This window comes from Salvelinus alpinus, chromosome 2 (assembly GCF_045679555.1).
Source record: "Salvelinus alpinus chromosome 2, SLU_Salpinus.1, whole genome shotgun sequence".
NCBI classification, from domain to species: Eukaryota; Metazoa; Chordata; class Actinopteri; order Salmoniformes; family Salmonidae; genus Salvelinus; species Salvelinus alpinus.
In genome coordinates, this window is record NC_092087.1 from 128,081,980 (window position 1) to 128,106,393 (window position 24,414).

Consider the following 24,414-nt stretch of genomic DNA (forward strand, 5'->3'; position numbering starts at 1 on the left):
TCAACATTGTGAACAGAGTGCCCCATGGTGGCGGTGGGGTTATGGTATGGGCAAGCATAAGCTACTGACAACAAACACAATTGCATATTTTTTCAATGGCAATTTGAATGCACAGAGATACCGTGACGAGATCCTGAGGCCCATTGTAGTGCCATTCATCCGCTGCCATCACCTCATGTTTCAGCATGATAATGCACGGCCCTATGTCAAAGATCTGTACACAATTCCAAGAAGCTGAAAATGTCCCAGTTCATGTCCCAGACATGTCACCCATTGAGCATGTTTGGAATGCCCTGGAGTTACGTGTAGGACAGCATGTTCCAGTTCCCGCCAATATCTAGCAACTTCGCACAGCCATTGAAGAGGAGTGGGACAACACTCCACAGGCCACAATCAACAGCCTGATCAACTCTATGTGAAGGAGATGTGTCGCGCTGCATGAGGCAAATGGTGGTCACACCAGATACTGACTGGTTTTCTGATCCACGCCCCTACCTTTAAAAACAAAAAGGTATCTGTGACTAACAGATGCATATCTGCATTCCCAGTCATGTGAAATTCATAGATTGGGGCCTATTTAATGTATTTCAATTGACTGATTTCCTTATATGAACTGTAATTCAGTAATATCTTAGAAATTGTTGCATGTTGCGTTTATATTTTTGTTCAGTATATTTTCATATACCCACATATGCCATTGGGTTTGCCTTGTTAGATATCAGTTGTTATGTTGTATCTTTCTGATGCCGACTCGAGACCCATCATTGTCGTCTCTCATTGGTTAGCTGAATAGAAGGTGTGGTCTTGGTAGAAGATGTTGCGCTCTTTTGGCAAATTAATTCATTTGAGTAGCGAAAGCAATTCCCACATCGAAAAACACCATTCCATTCTTGGGGGTGGAAAACGTCCAAGTTTATGAAATTCGACCTGTGGAGGAATCAACGACTTCTGCGATGTGAACTTTCGGGAATTAAATCCATGAGAAGCGTGGAAAGGAAAAAGCTACCGAACTTAAACATTAATAAGAAGCACTCCAGTTGAAGTTTACATGAAAGTGATGTTCTAGAAAAAAAACGGCAACGATAGCCATATTCTGCCGCACCAATTCGCCATATGGTTAGAGCGCGTGCCTCTAACTGTGTTTATAGCCCGTTGTGGATTATTATGAGGCGTCATGGCGTGGTGTGACCGTGGGTGTCAGATACTGCTGACCATCGTGGGCGCTTTTACAGCCTTCAGTCTGATGACAATAGCTATTGGGACCGACTACTGGCTCTATTCTCGGGCGTACATATGTAACGCCACCAATGTCACCACGGACGACATACAACCCAAGAAAACTAGAGGCGACCTGACGCACTCTGGACTGTGGCGGATTTGTTGTATAGAAGGTACTTTGTCACGTTTCTGGTCTATTATTTTGAGTTTTTTTTCTCCATTTGGTTAATATAGGAAAGTTTCTGATGTATGAATCATTGACTACTTTGTGTGTTGGGGGCGTTTGGGGAAAAACATAGGTGACAAAAACCTTTTCTACACTGAAATAAACTGTCCACGCACAGAGTGAAAAGTTGTTAAGGCGTTTGATAGAAGCTGGTGTAGGCTACTCGTACGTGCACGCTCAGTAATTGTGGGCGCGTTATACCGTGATTTATCCCTGTGCGTAATGCAATGTATTAGGCCTACTTTATATTTTCGCTTCGGATATGACGTGGCCTCGTTACCATATACTGTACATGCATAATGCACGGCTGTATGGAAATGTGCAATAGAACTAATTCATAGCCTACTCAACCCGTTTATAATCAATGGCTGTTACTTTTAGGAGCGCAAAACTACGAGTTTAACTTCAGACTGTTTAGATGCGCTTCTCCAAACGGCGGTTCTTTGTCCATCCAGTTCAGTGTATGTGATGCTGTTGCTTGGCAACTACACCTAAGACATTGCTATGGAAACATGAGTGAGATTTAGAAATAGCTATCTGCAAATAGGGTTAACTTTAACCAAATTCAAAGCATGTATGTTTTTCACCAACACGAGATGGAACGAATATGTAAGTGACTTTCTCGTTTCAACATAAGACCTGGGTTGGGCTTTGCTAAGCGTTGCACAGCAATGAAAGATTCAGTCAACTTAATTTATAATGTCTACCCATTTGAACCAGGTGCTGAGAATTGTATCTATCAATACAGTAAATCTGTTAAGTGGTGTCCTTCGATTTGGTCACATCCAGACGAATATAGCATCTAAATGACATAATGGATAATTAATGGATGTTGGGTCTCTACTTTTCCCCACCAAAATCCAGTTATCTACTCTTCTCCATTGATGTAGCCACTAGCCAGCTCTTTGAGATTACTTGCGTCATTGTTAGGCGAAATCAACCACGTTAATAAATATGCAGCAGCTAACCGCTGTAGTGTTGCGATTGGGAAATTATTCTCTAGCGAACTGCAAGCGAACTGTAGTGCACTTGCGTAAATTGGCCTGGGGAGAGATGGACACTTCCACTTGTCATTTTGATTATCAAACCTTGCTATATGATACAAACGTGATTTGTTAGGTAAATATTACTTGTTATTTCTTCTGTAGGTTAGCAAGTGAAGTATTGAATAAAACTCGTTTCTACAAAGTGGAATCAAGTGCGCATGAAAATCGAGCCGGCTGATTTGGTGCTGTCCATTGTGCGTGGCGCTGAAACGTGTCTTCACATCGCGCAGCGGAAAGCGATGACTCCCTTGAGAGGATACGAACGCAACTGGAGAAGACCATTTCCAACTTCCACAGTCAATATGTTTTGAGTAACAGCATGAATTACAAGCTACAGACTGATAAGTTAAATTATTCAGTGGCAAAGAAGAACACTAACACACAGACACTCACAGAGAGATGGAGAGAGCGAGAAAGAGGGCGAGAAAAGTGAAGGTTGACAAAAAAATACAATTCTCAAGTATTGCTATTCCATGCATGTCCACAGCTAGGCAACACAACGTCAAGTTGCAACATTACCCACAATCCTCTTTCCCTTTCTCCACCCTCTCTACTTTTCTCCAACCCCTAACATGTATGTAGCGAACTATAAATTACTAAATTGGCCTCACACTGCTCATCTCTTAAACGAAGTGTTCCAAATGGAAAGCTCTTTATTTAGTGCCTTGTAAAACAAAATGTTCTTCGCTGCGGGAGAGCACAGGGGAGGCTTTTAAGACGCGCACGGAACAACTTGAGTCTTGTTCCCAGCTCGCCGTAAATCAAACAAGAACTCCCACTTAACCAGCGCTTCCCTCCTGTGTCTCTCTCCGTGTCGACGAGATGACGAGATGACGCACTTCAAAGAGAGAGAGAGTGAGAGCGAAAGTGGGAGGGGTCTCATTTACGTCCTTCTAAGTAGATGAGACACCTGTTGAATGACTGTCAGTCTCTCTCTGATGGGTTCTTTCTTTGTGTTTTTGAATGGCTTTTGATTTTGAGTAGCTATTGTTGCTTTCCAGACTGAATAAGAACGACTTCTTGATGATAATGAGGATGATTCATGGGTCTTGTTGGGTGTTTTGCTCTGTGAGGTAATTGTTGAATGATGTTTGTAATAAGCAAAGGGGCGTCGTGAGAGACTGTTTATAGCTAGCAAAACACATTTTGGCGGTTTAAAATCATGGCGTTGTTGTGTGTGTACGCAGGTCTACGCGCACACCCGCCAGTCCCCGTATGAAAACATGAGTAAGATGTCAAAGAGCTCCTCTGAGATGTAGGCATGCAATGTGCTTCTTGGGCACCAGGAGGAGGTTGCCATGGCAATGCTATGCTGAGTAATAAAGGATGAACTGTTGTCTCGCAGGCAGACAGACTGAGTTTCCACTAGTTACCACAGGCAAAGTCAAAATTGTCTATATCGTAAAAATTCATGAATTTTTATTTATTTATTTTTGGTCTTAATTTAAGCTTAGGTTAGGCATAAGGTTAGTAGTGTGGTTATGGTTAGATTTAGAATCACATTTTAAGAAGAGAAATTGTAGAATTAAGCTGGTTATATGACTTGGTGGCTGTGGTAACTAGTGATGACTGACAGACGGGAGAGAAACCCCCTTTCTCTCCCGTTCTCCCCTACTCACCTGCTTCTCTCTGTTAGCTCTTTCTGCACATCTCCATCAGTTAAAAAACCTCTTAGCGCACGGATCCCGCTAGCGGGATCAAATTTGACAACATCCGGTGAAATTGCAGAGCGCCAAATTCAAAATAATAAATCGTAATATGAAACATTCATGAAAATACAAGTGTCTTACATGGTTCAAAAGCTTAGAATCTTGGTAATCGAACTGCGTTATCAGATTTCAAAAAGGCTTTACGGCGAAAGCATAGCATTCGATTGTCTGAGGACAGCGCCTCACATTAACATATTTTCCAAACCAGCACAGGCGTAACAAAATCAAAAAATAGCGATAAAATAAATCACTTACTTTTGAAGATCTTCCTCTGTTTGCAATCCCAAGGGTCCCAGCTACACAATGAAAGGTCGTTTTGTTCGATAAAGTCCTTCTTTATATCCCAAAAGCGTTGTTTAGTTGGTGCCATTGAATTTAATAATCCACTCCTTCAACATGCATACAAAGGATTCCAAAAAGTTACCAGCAAAGTTCATCCCAACAAGTAAAACAATGTTTTTTATTAATCCTCAGGTTGTCTAATATCTAAATAAACGATAATATTTCATACGGAGAATACTATGTTCAATAGCAAAGGAAAAGAACGAAGAGCGCGCCCTCGTTCACGCGCGCAAAAAAGACGACTTTTTCCTTGGCGCTCACCAAGCTTAAAACCTTGTATAAAGACTGTTGATATCTAGTGGAAGCCATAGGAACTGCAATCTGGGAGGCGGAAATTAGATCTTTCAATAGCATTGCATTGGAAGTCATTGGGAGCTCAACAAAAAAATATTCTGAATGGATTTTCCTCTGGTTTTTGCCTGCCATATCAGTTCTGTTATATTCACAGACATTATTTTAACAGAGTGTTTTCTATCCAATTATACCAATGATATGCATATCCTAGCTTCTGGGCCTGAATAACAGGCCGTTTACTTTGGGCACGTCAGAGGCGGAAATTCAGGAAACTAAACCGTGCGCTGAGAGGTAAAAAAAAAAAGAAGCCTCCCGAGTTGCGCAGCGGTTTAAGGCACTGCATCACGGTGCTTGAGGTGTTACTACAGCTGCGAGTTCGATCCCAGGCTGTATCACAGCTGGCTGTGACCGGGAGACCCATGAGGCAGCCCTGCTTCATCCAGGTTAGGGGAGGGTTTGGCCAGCTGGGATTTCATTGTTCCATCGCGCTCTAGTTACTCCTTGTGGCAGGCCGGGCGCCTGCAAGCTGACTTCAGTCACCAGTTGTATAGTGTTTCCTCCGACACATTGGTGCGGCTGGCTTCTGGGTTAAGCGAGCAGTGTGTCAAGAAGCAGTGCGACTTGGCAGGGTCATGTTTCGGAGGATGCCTGGCTCTCGACCGTCGCCTCTCCCGAGTCCGTACAGGAGTTGCAGCGATGGGACAATACTAACTACCAATTGGGGAGAAAAAGGGGTAAAAGTACAAAAAAATAAAACAAATCAAATCTAGCCGTGATGCGAGCTGAGGAATCTTTTGTTGTTACATTTGTTTAATTATTGGAGTGGCTCGTAGTGCGAGCGAAGTGGATACATTGTATCTTTTCATTGTTAGAACCAAGAGCAAAGGCCAGTCTGGCTATGAAGCCAACCTGGTCTCAGACCATTTCGTATATTATTCCTTATGTAAATCCGAAACACTCCATTTAGTATGATATGTTACATTTCGTATGGTATGTATTAATTTGTGGATATCCATCTCCCATTTTGTATGATATACACATTTTAACTTGTAACATATGTTACGAATTTGCAAAAAGTTACAATATGTTACGAATTTACGTATATATGTTACGAATTCTAGCTAGGTGGCTAACATTAGCTAGCTTGCTAACGTAAGCTAGGCTAGGGGTTAAGGTTAAGTTTAGGAGTTAGGGTTAAGGGTAGGGTTAGCTAAATTTAAGGTTAGGGTTAGCTAAGAAGTTGCAAAGTAACTAAAAAGTAGTAAGTAGTTGAAAAGTTGTTAATTAGCTAAAATGTGAAAGTTATCTGTGATGACATTTGAACTCGCAACCTTTCTGTTGCTAGACGTTCGTGTTATACGCCCACCCAACCACCCTACTTCCGTTTTTGCCTTAAGTAACTATCTTATGCAACCATACTAAACGTCACATATCATACTAATTTGAGTGTCCCGGATTTAGGTTACTTTGTTACGTGTAGTCTATGAGACTAGGCTAGTTACGCAGCCTCAGTGCCATAGAGGGAAAGCAGAGCATATCGACAGTCATGCTTGCCCCTTTATGTCGCTGAAAACCCCGTCTCACATTTAATATAATTTCATAAACCATGTCGCAGGCCATTTTAAACTACTAATGGGCCTCTGATTGTTGTTTTGATAAACTTCTTTGTTCAGTCATGTTACCTAGCTAGCTAGCTAAACTTCCTGGTAACTTGACCAATAGTCTATGCACAAATGTGGATTGCACAGGAAGAATGGAAAAGGAAAGGATTGCCTACTCAAAGGAATGTGCTTCAAAGGTAAGATGCATATGCCTAATATAAATAATTCAAAACTATATCTTAAATAAAAAATCTATATTTTTCCGGTGTTCCTTCAATTATTTTCTAAGTTGGGAGCAGTGTGTGTGTGAGCGAGTGAGACCTTGTGAGTCCATAATAGATTGAGAGTACTGCCCTGTATCCAACACTACAGCGTACATCAGAACCAATGCTAATTATATCTCCCTCTAAATCTCCTGGGTAAATCATGACTCTGTATGCTTAGCTGATACGCACATAGACACTTCTATAGGCCGAGCGATACCTCCTTAGGGTTTTGTTAGAGCATTGGGCTACAATTCATGTCAAGAGAGAGTGATGTCAGTGTGTGTAAGAGAGAGAGAGAGGATGTGTGTGAGAGAGGAAGTAAGTGAAAGAGAGAAGGTGTGTGAGGGAGGTAGAGTAAGTATGTGTGAAATATACAGCGTAAAGTTATCTGAAGAGTAAGTTAAAGATGGTTTCATAGTGTGTTTCCCCCTTACTGCCACAATGATATGCAGATCAATATGCATTTATATTCCGGACCTTACTACATTCCTCCTGCTAAATGACAGGTAGGCCTTTGGATATGAGGAAATCAGCTATTTTCTGCAGTAGGGATAGCCTATTCTATACTGAACAAAAATATAAACACAACATGTAAAGTGTTGGTCCCATGTTTCATGAGCTGAAATAAAAGATCCCAGAAATGTTCCATGCGCACAAAAAGCTTATTTCTCTCAATTTGTGCACACATTTGTTTACATCACTGTTAGTAAGCATCTGGGTGTGTGGGTGGAAGGGTGTGAGTAGATGTTGTGTTGAAATGTAGCAGGGTTATCACCTCTGTGTTTTTGTTGCTCCCTCGGTGGCTAATGACAGAGGAGAACTGCTGTTGCGTCCGTCCCTGGTCGTATAGCTTGTTGAGTAGAGTGTAGAGTGTCTATTTGTGTTTAAACACAGGAGGGTTGTTACCTCAGTGTGTTTTTTGTTGTTCCCTTGGTGGCTAATGACAAAGGGGCCCTGCTGTTGCGTCTAGGGTTGCAATGGGTCGGAAACTTTCCGGTAAATTTCCGGAATTTTTGGGAAAATTTTCAATGTGAAGTTAAGCTCGGGAATATGGGGAATTTTGCTTAAATCCATCAAAAAAAGTTGGCTTATAACAGTGAACCTTTTTTGTGGGTTACGCAAGGCAATTCTAGGTATTGTGGCATATTTTGGTTAAACTATCCCCAATTCAATGGAATTGCAACCCTCTGCATGCACAGTGCATTCTTCCAGCACGGCTGATTCTCAAGATCTTGCACACTAATGAGATCCTATTGAGCCCACACTATTACACTGTCTGAGCCAAAGACTACATGTTTTCTCGTAAGTTTTGATTACAATACTGGGTGGGGTGAATATATTTTATATGACATACATGATTTTTTGTTAACTAGTAAATAGTAGCCTACAGCAAAGTGTGTTTAAATCATTTCTAACTTGTTAACAATTTCTGCTAGTTAGTTTTTGCTACCATGTGGGTTTTAGCTTGCTTGAGCCTGCTAACTGAGGAGTGTTAATTCACCTGATCCCATACATGTTTAATTTTAAAACATTTATCTTATAAAGGAGTTGTTTAATCCAACTGTTTAACTTTTTATCTGTACATGGAATTGTATTTGTTGTTGTTTTACAAAAAAAAAATCTAATCTTTACAGGAAAATGCCACGGGCACTATCTGATGTGTGGAGACATTTCACTGCAGCTAATGTAGAAGGAAAAGCTGTGTACATTTATATACTCTGCCAAATCATATGTGAAGAATGCAACAAAGATGCAGAATCTTCTGACCAAGTGCATAAAGTTTCCTTAGCGCTCACAACAAGCAACCTCTGACAAAAGTCCCTCTACTTCTATTCGAGGTGAAAATTATGAATCAGACACCTTATCGATAGCAACAGCTCATGGTCCTCCTGGAATCAGAAGTTCTTTTGACTCAATCGAATGTAGTCAGAGAAATGCTGATGAATGTCTTGCTCGAGCTGTGTATGCAACTGGTTCACCTCTGATGCTCACAGGCAATGTGTATTGGAAGAGATTTCTGAATGTTCTTCGCCCAGCATACACCCCTCCAACCAGACATGCGTTATCTACTAATTTGCTGGATGCAGAGTTCAAGTGAAGGTCAAGCAAATCATAGAGAAAGCAGACTGTATTGCAACCATATCTGATGGGTGGTCGAATGTTCGTGGGCAAGGAATAATTAACTACATCATCTCCACCCCTCTACCAGTATTCTACAAGAGCTCAGACACAAGGGACAAACACACCGGTCTCTACATTGCAGATGAGCTGTAGGCAGTCATCAATGACCTTGGACCACAGAAGGTTTTTCCACTGGTGACAGACAATGCTGCGAACATGAAGGCTGCTTGGTCTAAAGTGGAGGAGTCCTACCCTCACATCACATGCATTGAATCTGCTCCTCAAGGACATCATGGCACTGAAAACAATTAATACACTCTACAAGAGAGACAAGGAAATGGTTAGGTGTGTGAAGGGTCATCAAGTTATAGCAGCAATCTACCTCACCAAGCAAAGTGAGAAGAATAAGAGCACCACATTGAATCTGCCCAGCAACACCCAATGGGGTGGTGTTGTCATCATGTCTCCTGGAGGGGAAGGAGTCTCTCCAAGAAATGGCCATATCACAGTCTGCCGATATGGACAGCCCCATCAAGTGGATCCTCCTGGATGATGTATTTTGGGAAAGAGTGGTAAGCAGCCTGAAACCTATAGCAGTAGCCATTGCACGGATTGAGGGAGACACTGCCATCCTGTCTGATGATCAGATTCTGCTTGCAGATGTAAGAGAATAAATCTGTACTGCCCTGCCCACTTCGCTGTTGCTCCAAGCAGAGGAAACTGCAGTTCTGAAATGCATCAAAAAGCGTGAAGACTTCTGCCTGAAGCCCATACACGCCACAGCGTACATGTTGGACCCCAAGTATACTGGCAAGAGCATCCTGTCTGGTGCAGAGATCAACAAGGTCTATGGTGTCATCACTACCGTGTCTCGCCACCTTGGCCTGGATGAGGACAAGGTTCTTGGCAGTCTGGCGAAGTACACTTCCAAGCAAGGGCTTTGGGATGGAGATGCAATATGGCAGTCGTGCCAACATATCTCATCAGCCACCTGGTGGAAGGGACTTTGAGGCTTTTTGAGCCTGACAACGAACCATACTCAACAAGGTTGAAAAGTGACAGCGAAGATGAGGCCTCAGTCTGATGTTCAAGAGGTGGACATTGAGGAGGTCCAGGGAGAAGACATGGAAGCCTGAGAGGAAGACGTTAGTCTAGAAACTATCATTTTACAGATGTATGTTGAAAACGTTTTTGGGAGATGTGATGGATCATTGGGGATCATTCAATATTCAATTTCTTTTGTTGTTCAGTGAAATCATCCCATGTGAAGAGTCAACTAATTTAATAAAAATCTAATTTAATTTTGTATTTCTATTGGAAGGAGTTAATCATTTGCAATTGTTTACTTCTGATAAGGTAAACGGTTTATGTTTGTCTCCATATGATATGGTGAATATATCCAATGCAAAAAACATCTACATTTAAATGGTATTAATATTCATTTGCATATATTTCCGTTAATTCCCACGGAAAGTTTCCACCTCTGAATATTCCCCAAAATGTGCAACCCTAGTTGCGTACACACCTGGTCATATAGCTTGTTGGGTAGAGTGTAGATCTAGTTGAGTTGATATGATGTAGTTGTGGTGTTGTTGGTCCTGTGTGTTTGTCAGAGGCTCGGGCCGAGGTAGGTGTAGGGCCCATGGTCATGGCAACCCTCGTTGTCCGGCGTCGGTGGATAGCCTTAAGGTGGAAGGGTCTGTGGCAACTCTTCGCTATCGCCCATCGTCAGAGACGTGTAGAGGCCCATGGTACTGGCAACCTCTGATGTCTCAGTCCGAGCCTGTGACGTAGTTAAGTCAGTTGTTGTGATGGTTCATGTTGGTTGTGATGAGTCGATGGCTCGGACCAGAAGTTATGTAAGGCTCATGGTCATGGCAACCCTCAGTGTTTGGCAGGGGCGGAGGGTCTTTATCAGATTTTTGGAAGGATCCGTGGTCACGGCAAACCTATTCCATTAGCCGCCGCCGAAGACTCGACAGGACCCGTGGTCACTGCAGCCCTGTGTCTCATGGCCTGAGCTGTTGATATGGTTGAATTGTTGGCGTTTCCTGTGATCTTCGTTTAATTTTTTTATTTAACCTTTACAAGTCAGTTAAGAACAAATTCTTATTTACAATGACGCCACCCTTTCAGGTGTGGTGTAATCCGTGATGGTGTTGTTGGATGGCGTCCTAGTGTGTTGAGTGGAATGGGTTGGTTGGGATGACAGAGACGTAGATGGCGATGGGGCGGTGGAAGAGGAGAGTCATAACTGAGTTGGTATTAGGTGGTTCCGGAGTTGTAGAGAGATTTTTTTGGTGGGTCCCTGGGGTGTAGTGTGGGTGTCCGGTTGGGTTAACCAATTTTGCTGGATTTAAGGTGTCGTCATTGTGTGGTTAGTTTTCAGTGGTGTTCCAGTGCTGTCCTGAGATTGCAGGAGGGCTGACTGTGGGATCCTTGAAGGTGGGGAGGATGTCTCCCTTAGCTGCGAGCAGGTTGATCGTCCGATCTATCCCTTGTCTGGTTCCAGAGTTACGAGTGGGTCTTGGTCTGTAGGGTACCAGACATACCTTCGGTATTTTGAGGCCGTGGTCTGTCTTAGCCTCATCTCCTTCTTCCCCAGTGGTTGAGAGGAAAGGATTGAGTTTCGGCTGTTCCCCTTGTTCCTGCTGAGTTACCACCCATTCCACCCTGGTCTGGGCATGGTCGGGTTGTGAAGACTCAGAGGCCACCTTCACTTCCTCAGTCTCCTCCCGTACAGTCACCCTGGTCAGGGCATGATCTGAACTGGGATCGGGTCGTGTTCCTCATCAGAAGCCCTCCCTGTGCCACCCTGGTCTGGGTATGGCCGGGTCTTTGGGGTTCCGGGGATGATGGAGAGGGCCTGTCTTTTTCTTCCTCGTCGAGCTGTCTGAGTTTTTTTCCCCTGTCCTGTGTTGTGTGGTGAGCCAATCTAGGACTAACAGACTGTCTGTTAGTCCTGGAGTGCGGTGATGGGCTTCCTTCCTCTGAGGCGCTCTGTGTATTAGTGTCTTGGACGAGTGTTGCTGTCCTCAGCCTCGCTGCCCGTTATATTACAGGTGAGGGGAGGGTTGAAGCGGCTGTGGTCCTGAGTAGGCCAATTGCTGGGGAGTGAGCCCCGGATGTCCTCGAGTAGGGGTTCTAGTAGTGGGCTACTGAGTTGTTTCTGTGCCAATCTGGTGCCTAAGCACCATGCCTCCTTCCAATCTGTGCAGTTGGTGTAGCTGCCGAGGGAGGAGTACATCCTTTCCTCCTCCGTGCTGTAGTGTCTTTCCAACACCTCATGGTTGCATCTCATCAATAGAGTTGAGGCGAGGGATAGTTCCTCTATAGAGACATCCGTTGCGCATGATGGGGTGAAGAGGGAGATCAATTATCTCGCCTTTCGTTGGCACCGCGGTGGTAGGGAGCCGCCTGAGAGATATTGGCTGATCGTCTCCAGATGGTGTCGGGCTCTGATGAGCTTAGAGGTGATCCTCGCTGTAGTGTTGATGCTGGGGTGGAAGGAGGATGAGGGGTTGCTTCCCGGTCTGACCTTACTGTGATTCGGGTCTGCCGTAGGGAGAACCTCCTTGGTGGTGCTCCTGGTGTCGTGGCTCCCTGATCCCTTTAGGGGGAGTGGGGAGGGGGAGGAGATGGTTTGTGAAGCGTCCGAGGTCCCTGTAGTAGAAGGAGTGGTGGTCATGGTGGTCTCTTGTGTGGTGTAGTCCGAGACTGCTCGTGGTATGGGGTTCAGTACCACCTCTGGAGGCATCACTATAGCGGTACCAGACCGGGGTTCGGTCCGCCCGTCGCTGAGTGGGCTGCTCTATAGAGTAAGGTGGATCTTTCCAACCAGTTGGGAGTCTAGTGGTCGTAGTAGGGCGGGGATGGGGTCCCAGTATGTGTTGGTGCTCCGTCCTGTTCTTGTTGCGATGGACGTTGGGGTCAGTGGTGCCGTACTGGTGCCAGCGGGCTGCCCAGTCGGGTTCCGCTGTGTTGGTTGTCCTTGGTCTTCCTGTGTAGTGGGAGTGTCTGTTGTCTCGTGGTGGTATCTGCCCGTACCAAAGGGGGTCCGTTGACCCGTGTTGGTGTCATAGTAGCCTAGTCAGAAGGTGTCTGGGCCTCCCTCGCTGGGTGGGGAGCGGTGGTAGTACACAGACTGTGGAGTAGGTGTCCTCAGTTGAGTGGTGTGTTGACCGGGAGGAGCTTCCGGTGTTCTGTCGGTTCTTCTGCCCTGATGGGTGCTGAATCAGGTAGAAGTGGTGTCAAGTTGCCAGCTGGGAAAAGCTTCCAGCGGTTCCTCCGCTCGTCCGACTTTATCTCATGTGTTGGTGTTGATATCGGGTTGCCGGACCCAAGGGGTCTGTGGGGGTAGAGGTCATGCAGGGGAGGGAGATCTCCCATCGTTGGATGAAATTGACAACCGGGAGGCGCATCCGGAGGTCCATTTATTCGTTGATTATGTGATGTTCCGGAGATGAGACGTGGTTGCTGGCCGGAAAATGTTTCCGGTGGTCCATCGGTGCGTCTCCTTTTATAGGAGGTAGAGGGTCTGAAGGATCGTCGTTGACCAGGTAAAGCATCTGGTTGTCCTTCTTAGCGTCTTCGGGATTCAGAGGTAGACGTAGAAGTGCCTGTGTTCCTCATGCTGGGCATGGAGGTCGTTGAAGTCCTGATCGGTAGTCGTTGTATTATTGTTCTTTCGTTGGTATCTTTTTTTAAAGTCAGTCTCCTCGAAGTACTTCGACCAAGGGGTGCTGAGACTGAACATATGCTCTTCTTTTATAGAGAGAAGGGCGTGGTCTAATAGGTGTCGAGGATTCCTATTGGTGCATGATGTGTTCATGCACTGAGCATGTGAGGTGTATGGCCGATTCGTCCAATCAGAATGCAGTATTGATAGTGGCTAGTTTGGGATGTCAATGTCATATGGAGATCCGGTGGTGTGGGGATCCTGCGTTATTGAGATGGAGGGCCTGTTCCATTGATTACAAATGGTGAAGGCTTGTAATGTTTTTCCATACGGGAAATTGCATTGGAGCGGGTGCCCTTACCTTTTTTGGTGCTGTTTCCGTTGTGGACCAATGATCGGTCCAGGAGGTAAGTGTGCCACTCCGTGTGATAAAGTGAGCCCTTGGTGGAGTTCCTGAGGGCTGTAGAAGACCCTCACTGTGTCCTCAAAGATGGTAGTCTAGACCTCGTGTGCCATTGACCTGTGTGTTAGTGTTAGGGAGCGGTGGGCTCATCTTCTATTCTTTTAAGTGCCAATTGCCTGTTTCAAGGGTAGCAGGTCCGGGAGGTGGCAGAGGTAATGGTATACCCCAAGGGGGTTGGAGCCGTCCCGTGTAGAAGTTCTTCTGAGGTGTTTTGTGGTCCCACCATCATGTTGAAGTCGGGTGACTAGCTGTCTTTCTCTCTCTCTCCCATTGACTTGTTGGGAGCGGTGGGCTCTGATTATACGATGTTGATTTCGATTTTGGGTGTCGGCCTTTCCTATGCCCAGGGGGTGTTTGGGGCAGTGGTTTGCCATGTTAGGTAGGTGCCCAGAGCAGGGGGTCCGTTTTGGAAGTGTTTGGAAGGTCTTAGGATGTCTGTAAAGTCAGGTGTCTATGTTATCGATTTCCCATAGACTTCATTGTAACGGTAGAGATCGGTGGGCTCTTGTGTTCTGTTGGCCTTGGTTCTTCGAGAGTGTGAGTTAGGGTCCTGGGGCTATAGGAGGTAGAAGTAACCTATGTTGGGGTTGTAACCAGCCCAGAGTTTTGTTCCTGTGAGGTGTTTTTCAATTTTTCCAATGCTGTTGAAGTTGGGTGACTGTGTCACCGTTCTCCCATGGGCTATGTAATGTGTTATAGAGAGGTGCACTCCAGCTGTGTTCTGTTGGTTTTAAATTGGAGTGTGGGCCGCTTTTGGGCCCATGGGATATGTGGGGGTTGTGCCCAGACCAGGGGCCCTAGTTTGGAGGCGTTTTAGGGGTCTCTCAATCCCTTTCAAGTTGGGTGTCCTGGTTGTAGCCTTTTCATTGATTTCCATTGTGACAGTGGAGTCTGTTTGGTGGTAGTTGCTCCAAACTGCAAAATGCTTACGAGCCCTTTCCCAACAATGCAGAGTTATAAAGTAAGAACATTTGCAAATTAAAATATAAATAGTAAAACTATAAATAACAATAATTTTGCTATATACAAGGAGTCCCGGTACCGAGTCAATGTGCAGGGGTATTTATTATTTTAACATTTATTTAACTAGTCAAGTCAGTTAAGAACAAATTCTTATTTACAATGACGGCCGTCCAAACCCTAACCCGGACGACGCTGGGCCAATTGTGCGGCGCCCTATGGGACTCCCAATCACGGCCGGTTGTGATACAGCCTGGAATCGAACCAAGGTTTGTAGTGACGCCTCTAGCACTGAGATGCAGTGACTTAGACCGCTGTGCCACTTGGGAGCAAATTAGGTAGTGGTAGTTGAGGTAATATGTAGATGTAGGTGGGGGTAAAAGTGACTACGCAATCAGGATAGATAATAAACAATGTAGTAGCAGCGTGTGTGGAGAGTGTGTTTTGTGTGTGTGTGTGTCAGTGTAAGTATGTGTGAATGTGTGGGTAGAGTCCAGTGAGTGTGCATAGAGTCAGTGTAAAAAAAGGGTCAATGCCATAGTCCGGGTAGCCATTAAAGTCACTGATTGTTCATAGATTCCACTCACCTGGTGTCCTGAATCACTTCCTGATTAGAGGGGAAGAATATAAATCTGCAGTGTCTTGGAGACACCAATCATAGAAATATAGTATCACCACACAGACCATTAAACCACTTAAAAGACATGTTTACATTACTATCTTGTCTCATAAATGATTGATATCTGTTTTAGAGTGAATTTAGTCCAAGCGTGAAGTAAGTCCTTGTTCTTTCGCACACTTGACTTGAGTTCCCAACCTCTGGTTGAGGCAGCAATTTCAGTGGAAAGTGAGAAACGTTTCAATATTCATGTCACCGCCATGTTTTATTCTCTTAAAAGTGCAGAGAAGATTTTCTTAACCAAGAGTCACTCTTTGAATGGAAGTTTTTGCCTTGGGGCTGAAGAACATCAGAACTCTTTTGTGGGTGTGCAGACGGACTTTCCTGTCCTCAGTTGGTTTCAAATATGGGGGTGAAACTTAGCTTGCTACATCTAGGGGACCTAGGTCTACCTAAGTCATCCATAATCTGATATAAATGTGTGCATTTCACGTGAGAAGTCAGTTAAGCAATGCATGTGACCTTATGGTAGACATTGTTCTCTCCAGGGTTCAGGCTAAGCTTGGTCAGCCAGTCCAAGCAGGTTATCAATGTTCATAGATAGTGACCTAAACGACAATCAATTTTTTTTTTTTTTTTTATTTTTTTTTTACAAACGGGCATATCAAATGAAAAGTGTCCAAACAAACACAGGTAAACCATTCCGGGATGAGAGGCTACTCAATTTACCTCTCACTCTACCATTGCCTGTCAATCACTTGTACCTACCTGTAAGCAAGGGTTGGAACCAGTTCAGGGAACAGAACAGAAAATAACAACACATTTGTAGTAACAGAATCAGAACCTGGAACGAAAGTGATCTATACTGTTCCGGAACAGAACCGTTCTTTTAAAATCATGGGAACCAGTTAATAACGTTATTTTACAGCTTCTAATCCCAAGCCATAAGACTGCTGAACAATTAATGGCCACCTAAAATATTTGCATTGACACCCCCGTCTTTTGTTTTTACACTGCTGCTACACGCTGTTTATTATCTACGCATAATCCCTTTACTCCTACCTACATGTAAAAATTACTTTGACTAACCTGTACCCCTGCACATTGACTCGGTACCCCTCATTATTGTTATTTTATTGTGTTATAAATGTTTTATTTAGTTCATGTAGTAAATATTTTCTTAACCAACAATGTCGTTTTAAGAAAATAGAGTTAAGGGCTTGTAATTAAGCATTTCACGTTGTTTTAAGTTCCGGGCACTTTATGCAGTCCCACAAAAAAAACACAACAATGCGCCTATGCAAAGCCCTTACTCTGTCACTCAGAAACGTATTCCAGTGTCTACCTGACAGCTGGAAATCTTTGCCAATGTGTGTAGTCTACCTGCCCCTCCGAAACTACTGTAGTATACTGAAGTTACAAGCGGGATTCAGAAATTAGGGTGAAGTTATTTATTTAATTCTAATTAACTTTTTCAATGCTAGTTAAGGATACTATAGTTATCACGTTTCACATTGGATTTATTAACTACAAAAATGTAAGACGTGTTTTTAATTCTGGTGCCGCTCTGCACACACAGCTTGTTAGCTAGCTAGCTCGCTCTGGTTCAACGTTTAGCCAACTCTCTGAAGTTCATTCATTCAATAGATGCTGCTTCTCTGTAGGTATAATTCTGTGGGCCTAATTCAGATAATGCATGTCAATAATGCCCAGCTCTTCAAGCCAAGCCTCCTCCAACATCTCTCGCTCTTTCCCCATACACAAAATTTCTGTCGCATCTCGAGTCCTACAGTTGTCTGTCCATCGCACATGTAAGCAACTATAGATTGCTCTATCCGCACTGATTGGTGAATTATTTTAATGTTGAACTAAATGTAAACATTTCAGAGGTTTAAAAAAGAACAGAATGGAACAATATAGCGGCAGGTAGCCTAGTGGTTAGAGCGTTGGGCCAGTAACCGAAAGGTTGCTAGATCGAATCCCCGAGCTAATAAGGTAAAAAGCTATAGTTCTGCCCCTGAACAAGGCACTGTTTCTAGGCTGTCATTGTAAATAACAATTTGTTCTTAACTGACTTGCCTAGTTAAATAAAATTAAAATATAAAAAAAAAAAAATATATATATATATATAAACCATACCTTTTTGGGGTTCGACCTGGTTCAAAACTTTATTTTGCAGGTTAGAACAGTGGAACAGAACAAAAAAAAGATATGGTTCTGTTCAGAACTAAATGATTGGAAAATAATTTTGGTTCCAATCCCTGCCTGTGATCAAAATGACCTAGCCTGCTGCCCCTAGTGGGGGGATGTGTATATTGAAAATGGACTGTCTAACTGTGGTACACTAACCACTAGAATACATAATTTCCTAGCAGTGGTAGAAAATGTCTCTTGCAGATTGACAATCCTTTTAAATAAATAATAATTCACAGGTTAAATGATTTGTTTTGTATGAAAATCAGTGGGGAAACAAAATAATCAGCATCTCTTCTTTGGCAATCAATTTGTATTGTCATTTTTAATTATGACAATTAAGCAACCCCAATGTACGGCAAATATGCAATCTCTAATCTCTCTACTTAGTGAGTGCCTTTACAGGTCAACACAGAAGTGCATTGCGTATTGGGAACCGTTTTAGCTTCACTTCCACTGTGACATGTCATGAGGCATAATATATTTTTCTAATGAACAGACATTGTTGATGTACAACCATTATTGAATTAGTATAGCGTTGTCTCAACTCTCACTTACCTTACCTGCTACTCCCCCTATGAACATTCTTTCTCCTGCTGCTCCCCTGCATGTTGGAGCTCGAAGCCTAAGACTTTCGCTGTACCCTGCAATAGCACCTGCAACTCTGACTATTAAACCATCTGAACCATGCTCAATTGGTGTTGGTGTTAACACATATATACAGTACCAGTCAAAAGTTTGGAAACAACTACTCATTCAAGGGTTTTTCTTTATTTTTACTATTTTCCACATTGTAGAATAGTAGTGAAGACAAAACTATGAAATAACACATATGGAATCATGTAGTAACCCAAAAAGTTTTAAACAAATCAAAATATATTTTATATTCTTCAAAGTAGCCACCCTTTGCCTTGATGACAGCTTTGTACACTCTTGACATTCTCTCAACCAGCTCCACCTGGAATGCTTTTCCAACAGTCTTGAAGGAGTTCCCACATATGCTGAGCACTTGTTGGCTGCTTTTCCTTCACTCCGCGGTACAACTCATCCCAAACCATCTCAATTGGGTTGAGGTCGGGGGATTGTGGAGGCCAGGTCATCTGATGCAGCACTCCATCACTCTCCTTCTTGGTCAAATAGCCCTTACACAGCCTGGGGGTGTGTTTTGGGTCATTGTCCTGTTGAAAAACAAATGATAGTCCCACTAAGCGCAAACCAGATGGGATGGCGTATCGCTGCAGAATGCTGTGGTAGCCATGCTGGTTAAGTGTGCCTTGATTTCGAAATAAATCACTGACAGTGTCACCAGCAAAGCACCATCACACCACCTCCTCCATGCTTCACGGTGGGAACCACACATACAGAGATCATCTGTTCACTTACTCTGCATCTCACAAAGACACGACAGTTGGAACCAAAAATCTCAAATTTGGACTCATCAGACCAAAGGACAGATTTCCACTGGTCTAATGTCCATTGCTCAGGTTTCTTGGCCCAAGCAAGTCTCTTCTTATTATTGTTGTCCTTTAGTAGTGGTTTCTTTGCAGCAATTTGACCATGAAGGCCTGATTCACGCAGTCTCCTCTGAACAGTTGATGTTGAGATGTCTCTATTACTTGAACTCTGTGAAGCATTTATTTGGGCTGCAATTTTTAGGGCTGGTAAACTCTAATGAGCTTATCCTCTGCTGCAGAGGTAACTCTGGGTCTTAATTTCCTGTGGCGGTCCTCATGTTTCATCATAGCGTTTGATGGTTTTTGCAACTGCACTTGAAGAAACTTCAAAAAAGAATCCATATTGACTCACCTTCATGTCTTAAAAGTAATGATGGACTGTCGTTTCTCTTTGCTTATTTGAGCTGTTCTTGCCACAATATGGATTTGGTCTTGGTCCTGTATAAAAATCATTAGCCGTGTTTCATATGTCCACTAAGCTGCATGAGCTAGAATCAACTTCTCGACCCTTCTGTGTGAAGTGTGCACTCTTATGACAGACTTTCTGCGGTTCTTTTGACTCCACAGGGATCAACAAAGGAAGCTGCCTTCGGATCAATCACTTCCCAGAAGATAACAACTATGACACAGACAGCTCGGAATACATCTTACGTAAGTGCTTGTCTCCCGCCACCACATCCAGATGTCTTTTCATCCTTTATCATCGTGTGTAAAGCACACAATGCCCATAGATACTCAATGGTTGCCCATAGATACTCAATGGTAGCCCATAGATACTCAATGGTAGCCCATAGATACTCAATGGTTGCCCATAGATACACAATGGTAGCCCATAGATACACAATGGTAGCCCATAGATACTCAATGGTAGCCCATAGATACTCAATGGTAGCCCATAGATACTCAATGGTTGCCCATAGATACTCAATGGTAGCCAGTGGTCATGGGGTGCTTTATCTGTCATAACTCCCTTTGCCCTGGCCCATAACAGCATGATGTCATGACAGTAATTGGAGCTGTGGAGAGAGAGACAGATGGCGTAAGTGCTGGGTTTATATAGAGCCGTCAGTGGTGTTAAAAGTACAGCATTTTCATACTTGAGTAAAAGTAAAGTTACGTAAATAGAAAATGACTCAAGTAAAAGTCACCCAGTAAAATAATACTTGAGAAAGTCTAAAAGTATTTGGTTTTAAATATACTGTACGTAAGTATCAAAAGTAAATAGAAGTTGCTAACATATACTTAAGTATCAAAAGTATAAATTATTTCAAATTCCTTATATTAAGCAAACCAGATGGCACAATTGTTTTTGTACATATAGCCGGGGGCACACTCCAACGTTGACATAATTGAGTGAGTCCGCCAAATCAGATGCAGTAGGGATGACCAATGTTCTCTTGATAAGTGTGTGAATTGGACCAGTTCCCTGTCCTGCTAAAGCATTCAAAATGTAACAAGTACTTTTGGGTGTCAGGGAAATTGTATGGAGTAAAAGTAACTGTTGTCCAAAATATAATTAGTAAAGTAAAGCACAGATACCCCCCAAAAATACTTAAGTGAAAATACTTTTAAGTACTACTTAAGTACTTTACACCACTGAGCGCTGTGTTTAAGAGTGGCGTGAGTAAGCAGAGGGTGTCTCCAGTATGACTGTTAGAGGGCGTGCTAACCGCTGTTAGCACTCGGCCTGCTGTGTATTGGCAACACCCTTACAAAAATACATTTATAAAACAATGCTAAGAACAAAGAAAAAAAGGGCTTGTGTCATAGTTTTATTTTTAACTTGAAAACTGTGTCTTAGTGATCATGCCAAAAATGTCTAGTACTTTACATGTGTTGGCTACATGCATGTAATGCAATAGCAGCCAAAATGGTGCATTAACAATAATGCTAAAAGTACTAGCACACTTCTATGTACATCCATAATGCAATAACAGCAGAAAATGTACAGAGATAGTGAGTTAGTGGCGATGCTAAACGTGCTAATGCTAATCATCCAAAACATACTAATGTTTTGATTCATGCTAACGTTGTAAACATGCTAACCATCCTAACTGCTGTGTGCTATACAGGTATAGTGCGGGCCTCCAGCCTCTTCCCCATCCTGAGCAACATCTTGTTGTTGCTGGGAGGACTGTGTGTCGGGGCTGGGAGGATCTACAGCAGTAAGAACAACATCCTGCTCAGCGCCGGCATCCTGTTTGTGGCTGCAGGTAGGTGACGTCCCACAGCTGTTAAAAATATTGCAATGGCGGCGATTCCTTGCATATTTAGCATTGCCTTGGAGTAGACATTACCCACATATTGATGTTTACATATACTGTATATACTTTTGAAAACGCTAAGCTACTGTATGGGCAAGGCCCTACATTTCTACCTCTTTCTCTATGTATCTCCTCAGGTCTAAGCAACATCATTGGCATCATCGTCTACATCTCCAGTAATGCCGGTGACCCCAGCGACAAGAAGGACGAGGACAATAAGGGCAGCTATGGATACGGCTGGTCTTTCTACTTCGGGGCTCTGTCCTTCATCGTGGCCGAGTCCGTCGGCGTTCTCGCTGTCACCATCTACATCGAGAAGAACAAGGAGACGCGGTGCCGGGCGAGGCGTGAGTTCATCAAGACCACCTCGTCCACCTCGCCCTACTCCCGTATCCCTAGTTACCGTTACCGGCGGCGACGCTCCCGTTCCAGTTCCCGCTCCACCGACCCGTCCCGAGAGACCTCACCCGTCGGGGTTAAGATGGGAGGAGGAGGGGGAGCAGGCATAGGAAGTGGAGCAAGCTTTGGGATGCCCATGGGTGGGATCTCCATGTACGCCCTCAGTAGGGACACGATGAAAAGTGGGATAGCTGGGTACTGTAGTCCAGAGCGTGACTCAAGCTTCCTGCAGGTCCACAACTGCTTCCAGAAAGATCTGAAGGAGGGTGTCAACAGGAGAACGACTCCCGTATGAGAGTTGGAATGCATCTCTGAACTTGGTAGGATACAGGAAACTTCACTAAACTGTAAAAGGTAACACTTGGACAGCACAGGACCCAGGATCATTGTTGCAACTACAATACACAGACTATCTTCCATGTTGAAAGGTCATAGTTCATATGATGGAGTGTGCTCTTTTTTTGGTATAACAAATTGCCGTCTGTCTTCGTTTGAATGTGGAGGAGAAATGGACGCTGAAGGATTATTTCGAAAACCTTTGGTAAAGCTACTATAAGTCCATTTACAAAGACTACAGAAACCCAGACCTTTAGTAGCAATGCTTCTGTGATACACGATAAAAAAAGTATGTGTTTTGCATATCCCTCAACAAATGGTAGTCATATCTTGTTGTTTTGATGTTGTCAAGTGATAAAACTCACTGGAGGGGGTTGATTTTGCCATTGTAACTGGTGCTATACACTTTCAACACACTTTGAATATTCTGATTACACTCTTAGAAGAAAGGGTTCCAAAATAGTTTTGGGCTGTAGAACCCTTTTTGCTTTTGGGTTCCATGTAGAACCCCATGTAGAAGGGGTTCTATACTGAACAAAAATATAAACTCATGTTTCATGAGCTGAAATAAAAGATCCCAGAAATGTTACATATGCACAAAAACCGTATTTCTCTAAAATGTTGTGCACAAATATGTTCACATCCCTGTTAGTGAGCATTTCTCCTTTGCCAAGATAATCCATCCACCTTACAGGTGTGGCATATGAAGAAGCTGATTAAACAGCATGATTATTACACAGGCACACCTTGTGCTGGGGGCAAGAAAAGGCCACTCTAAAATGTGCAGTTTTGTCAAACAACACAAATTATAATTGTACCTATACCCTCCCGGCCAACCCATGCCTGTGCCACAGTCATGTGAAATCCATAGATTAGGGCGTAATGAATTAATTTAAAATCACTGATTTCCGTATATGAACTGTAACTCAGTAAAATCAGTAAAATCGTTGCATGTTGCATTTTATATTTTTGTTCAGTATACATAAAACCCCAAAAGGTTCTACCTGGAACTAAAAAGGGTTATTCAAAGGGTTCACATATGGGGACAGCTGAAGAACCCTTTTCAGTCCTAGATAGCAAATCTTCTAAAACCTGGGAGATTTTGGTAAACTTACTGGAATTTTGTAACCCTAATTCTTCTCTCTAACTGTCATGTGATCCTCATCTATCTATCCTCTGTGGTCTTTGTATTGGAGGGAACTGGTGTACCTGTACGCTACGTATGTTTGTACTATGATCTGACCCACTGCCACTCTTACTATTAGTAAATATCCAAATACAAACCCGTTGTAGATTGAAAATAAGTAAGGGGATGTATGGAAATACTGAACTCATTTTCATGAATATCAATATAAATAGATTTAATTCAATCAAATGGACGTTGTCTTTATTGAGTGTTATGTATTATTTTCGATTTTGCTCTGGGAAGCTGTATTGGTATCAACTCATTTACACCTTTATGAAGCATTACCTATTAGGTATATTACGTAAAAGCATTTATGCTGTTATATCTTGTCTAACGCCATAAAGACTGTCATCAGTGTCCACAAATAGAGGTGAGATCACACTGTAGGCTATGTCTTGTTGTTTATGAATCTACTTTTTAAATCATGTACTTCTGTGGAGGACTGTGTGTATGGCAAGTTCCATGTAGAAGTTGCCTGTAGGAACAGATCTAGCATCAGCTTACTAAAATCCTAACCTTAACCATGAGGGGATAAAACGCTAAACTTACTTTGGATCAGCATCTTGAGAAAATGTCATTCCCTTATGTGTTGGAAAACTAAAGCCTTGTTCACATTAGCAATTTGAAGTGACTCAAATCTCCCAAAAATTGTATATCCTACTTGAATATGTTATTTTTCCTGCAGTCTCAACAACCAAAAAGCACATGGAATTGTATAGTTGAAGCCACGTTTCTAACCACCTCTATAGGGGGTTTAAAGTCAGATACAAATCTGATTCCTGGCCATGCGACTTGTCGGAACGGTCAAATCTGATTCCTGGCCATGCGACTTGTCGGAACGGTCAAATCTGATTCCTGGCCATGCGACTTTATTTGCCCTTAAGTGGGTTTTAGGCTGTTATTTGGAATATCTTGTACCTTTTTAGCTACACTTTTGACAGTTCGACAAGAACATGTGGTAGCCAACTAACGTTAGCTAGTTAATTGTTTGCAAACAAATGAGTGAATGTGCTAGACCGCTACCTCGCTAGTTGACTGC

At 43.2% G+C, this 24,414-nt stretch overlaps 1 protein-coding gene across 1 annotated transcript; it reads left to right on the forward strand.

Annotated features, from left to right (window-relative positions):
• Nucleotides 1-851: 851 nt before the first annotated feature.
• Nucleotides 852-23,558, forward strand: LOC139568718 (voltage-dependent calcium channel gamma-4 subunit-like). Its single transcript, XM_071390751.1, has 4 exons — nt 852-1,391; nt 19,758-19,841; nt 21,263-21,403; nt 21,592-23,558. The coding sequence occupies exons 1-4, from the start codon at nt 1,175-1,177 to the stop codon at nt 22,146-22,148; spliced, it is 999 nt and encodes a 332-aa protein (XP_071246852.1). The 5' UTR covers nt 852-1,174; the 3' UTR covers nt 22,149-23,558.
• The last annotated feature ends 856 nt before the right edge of the window (nt 23,559-24,414 follow it).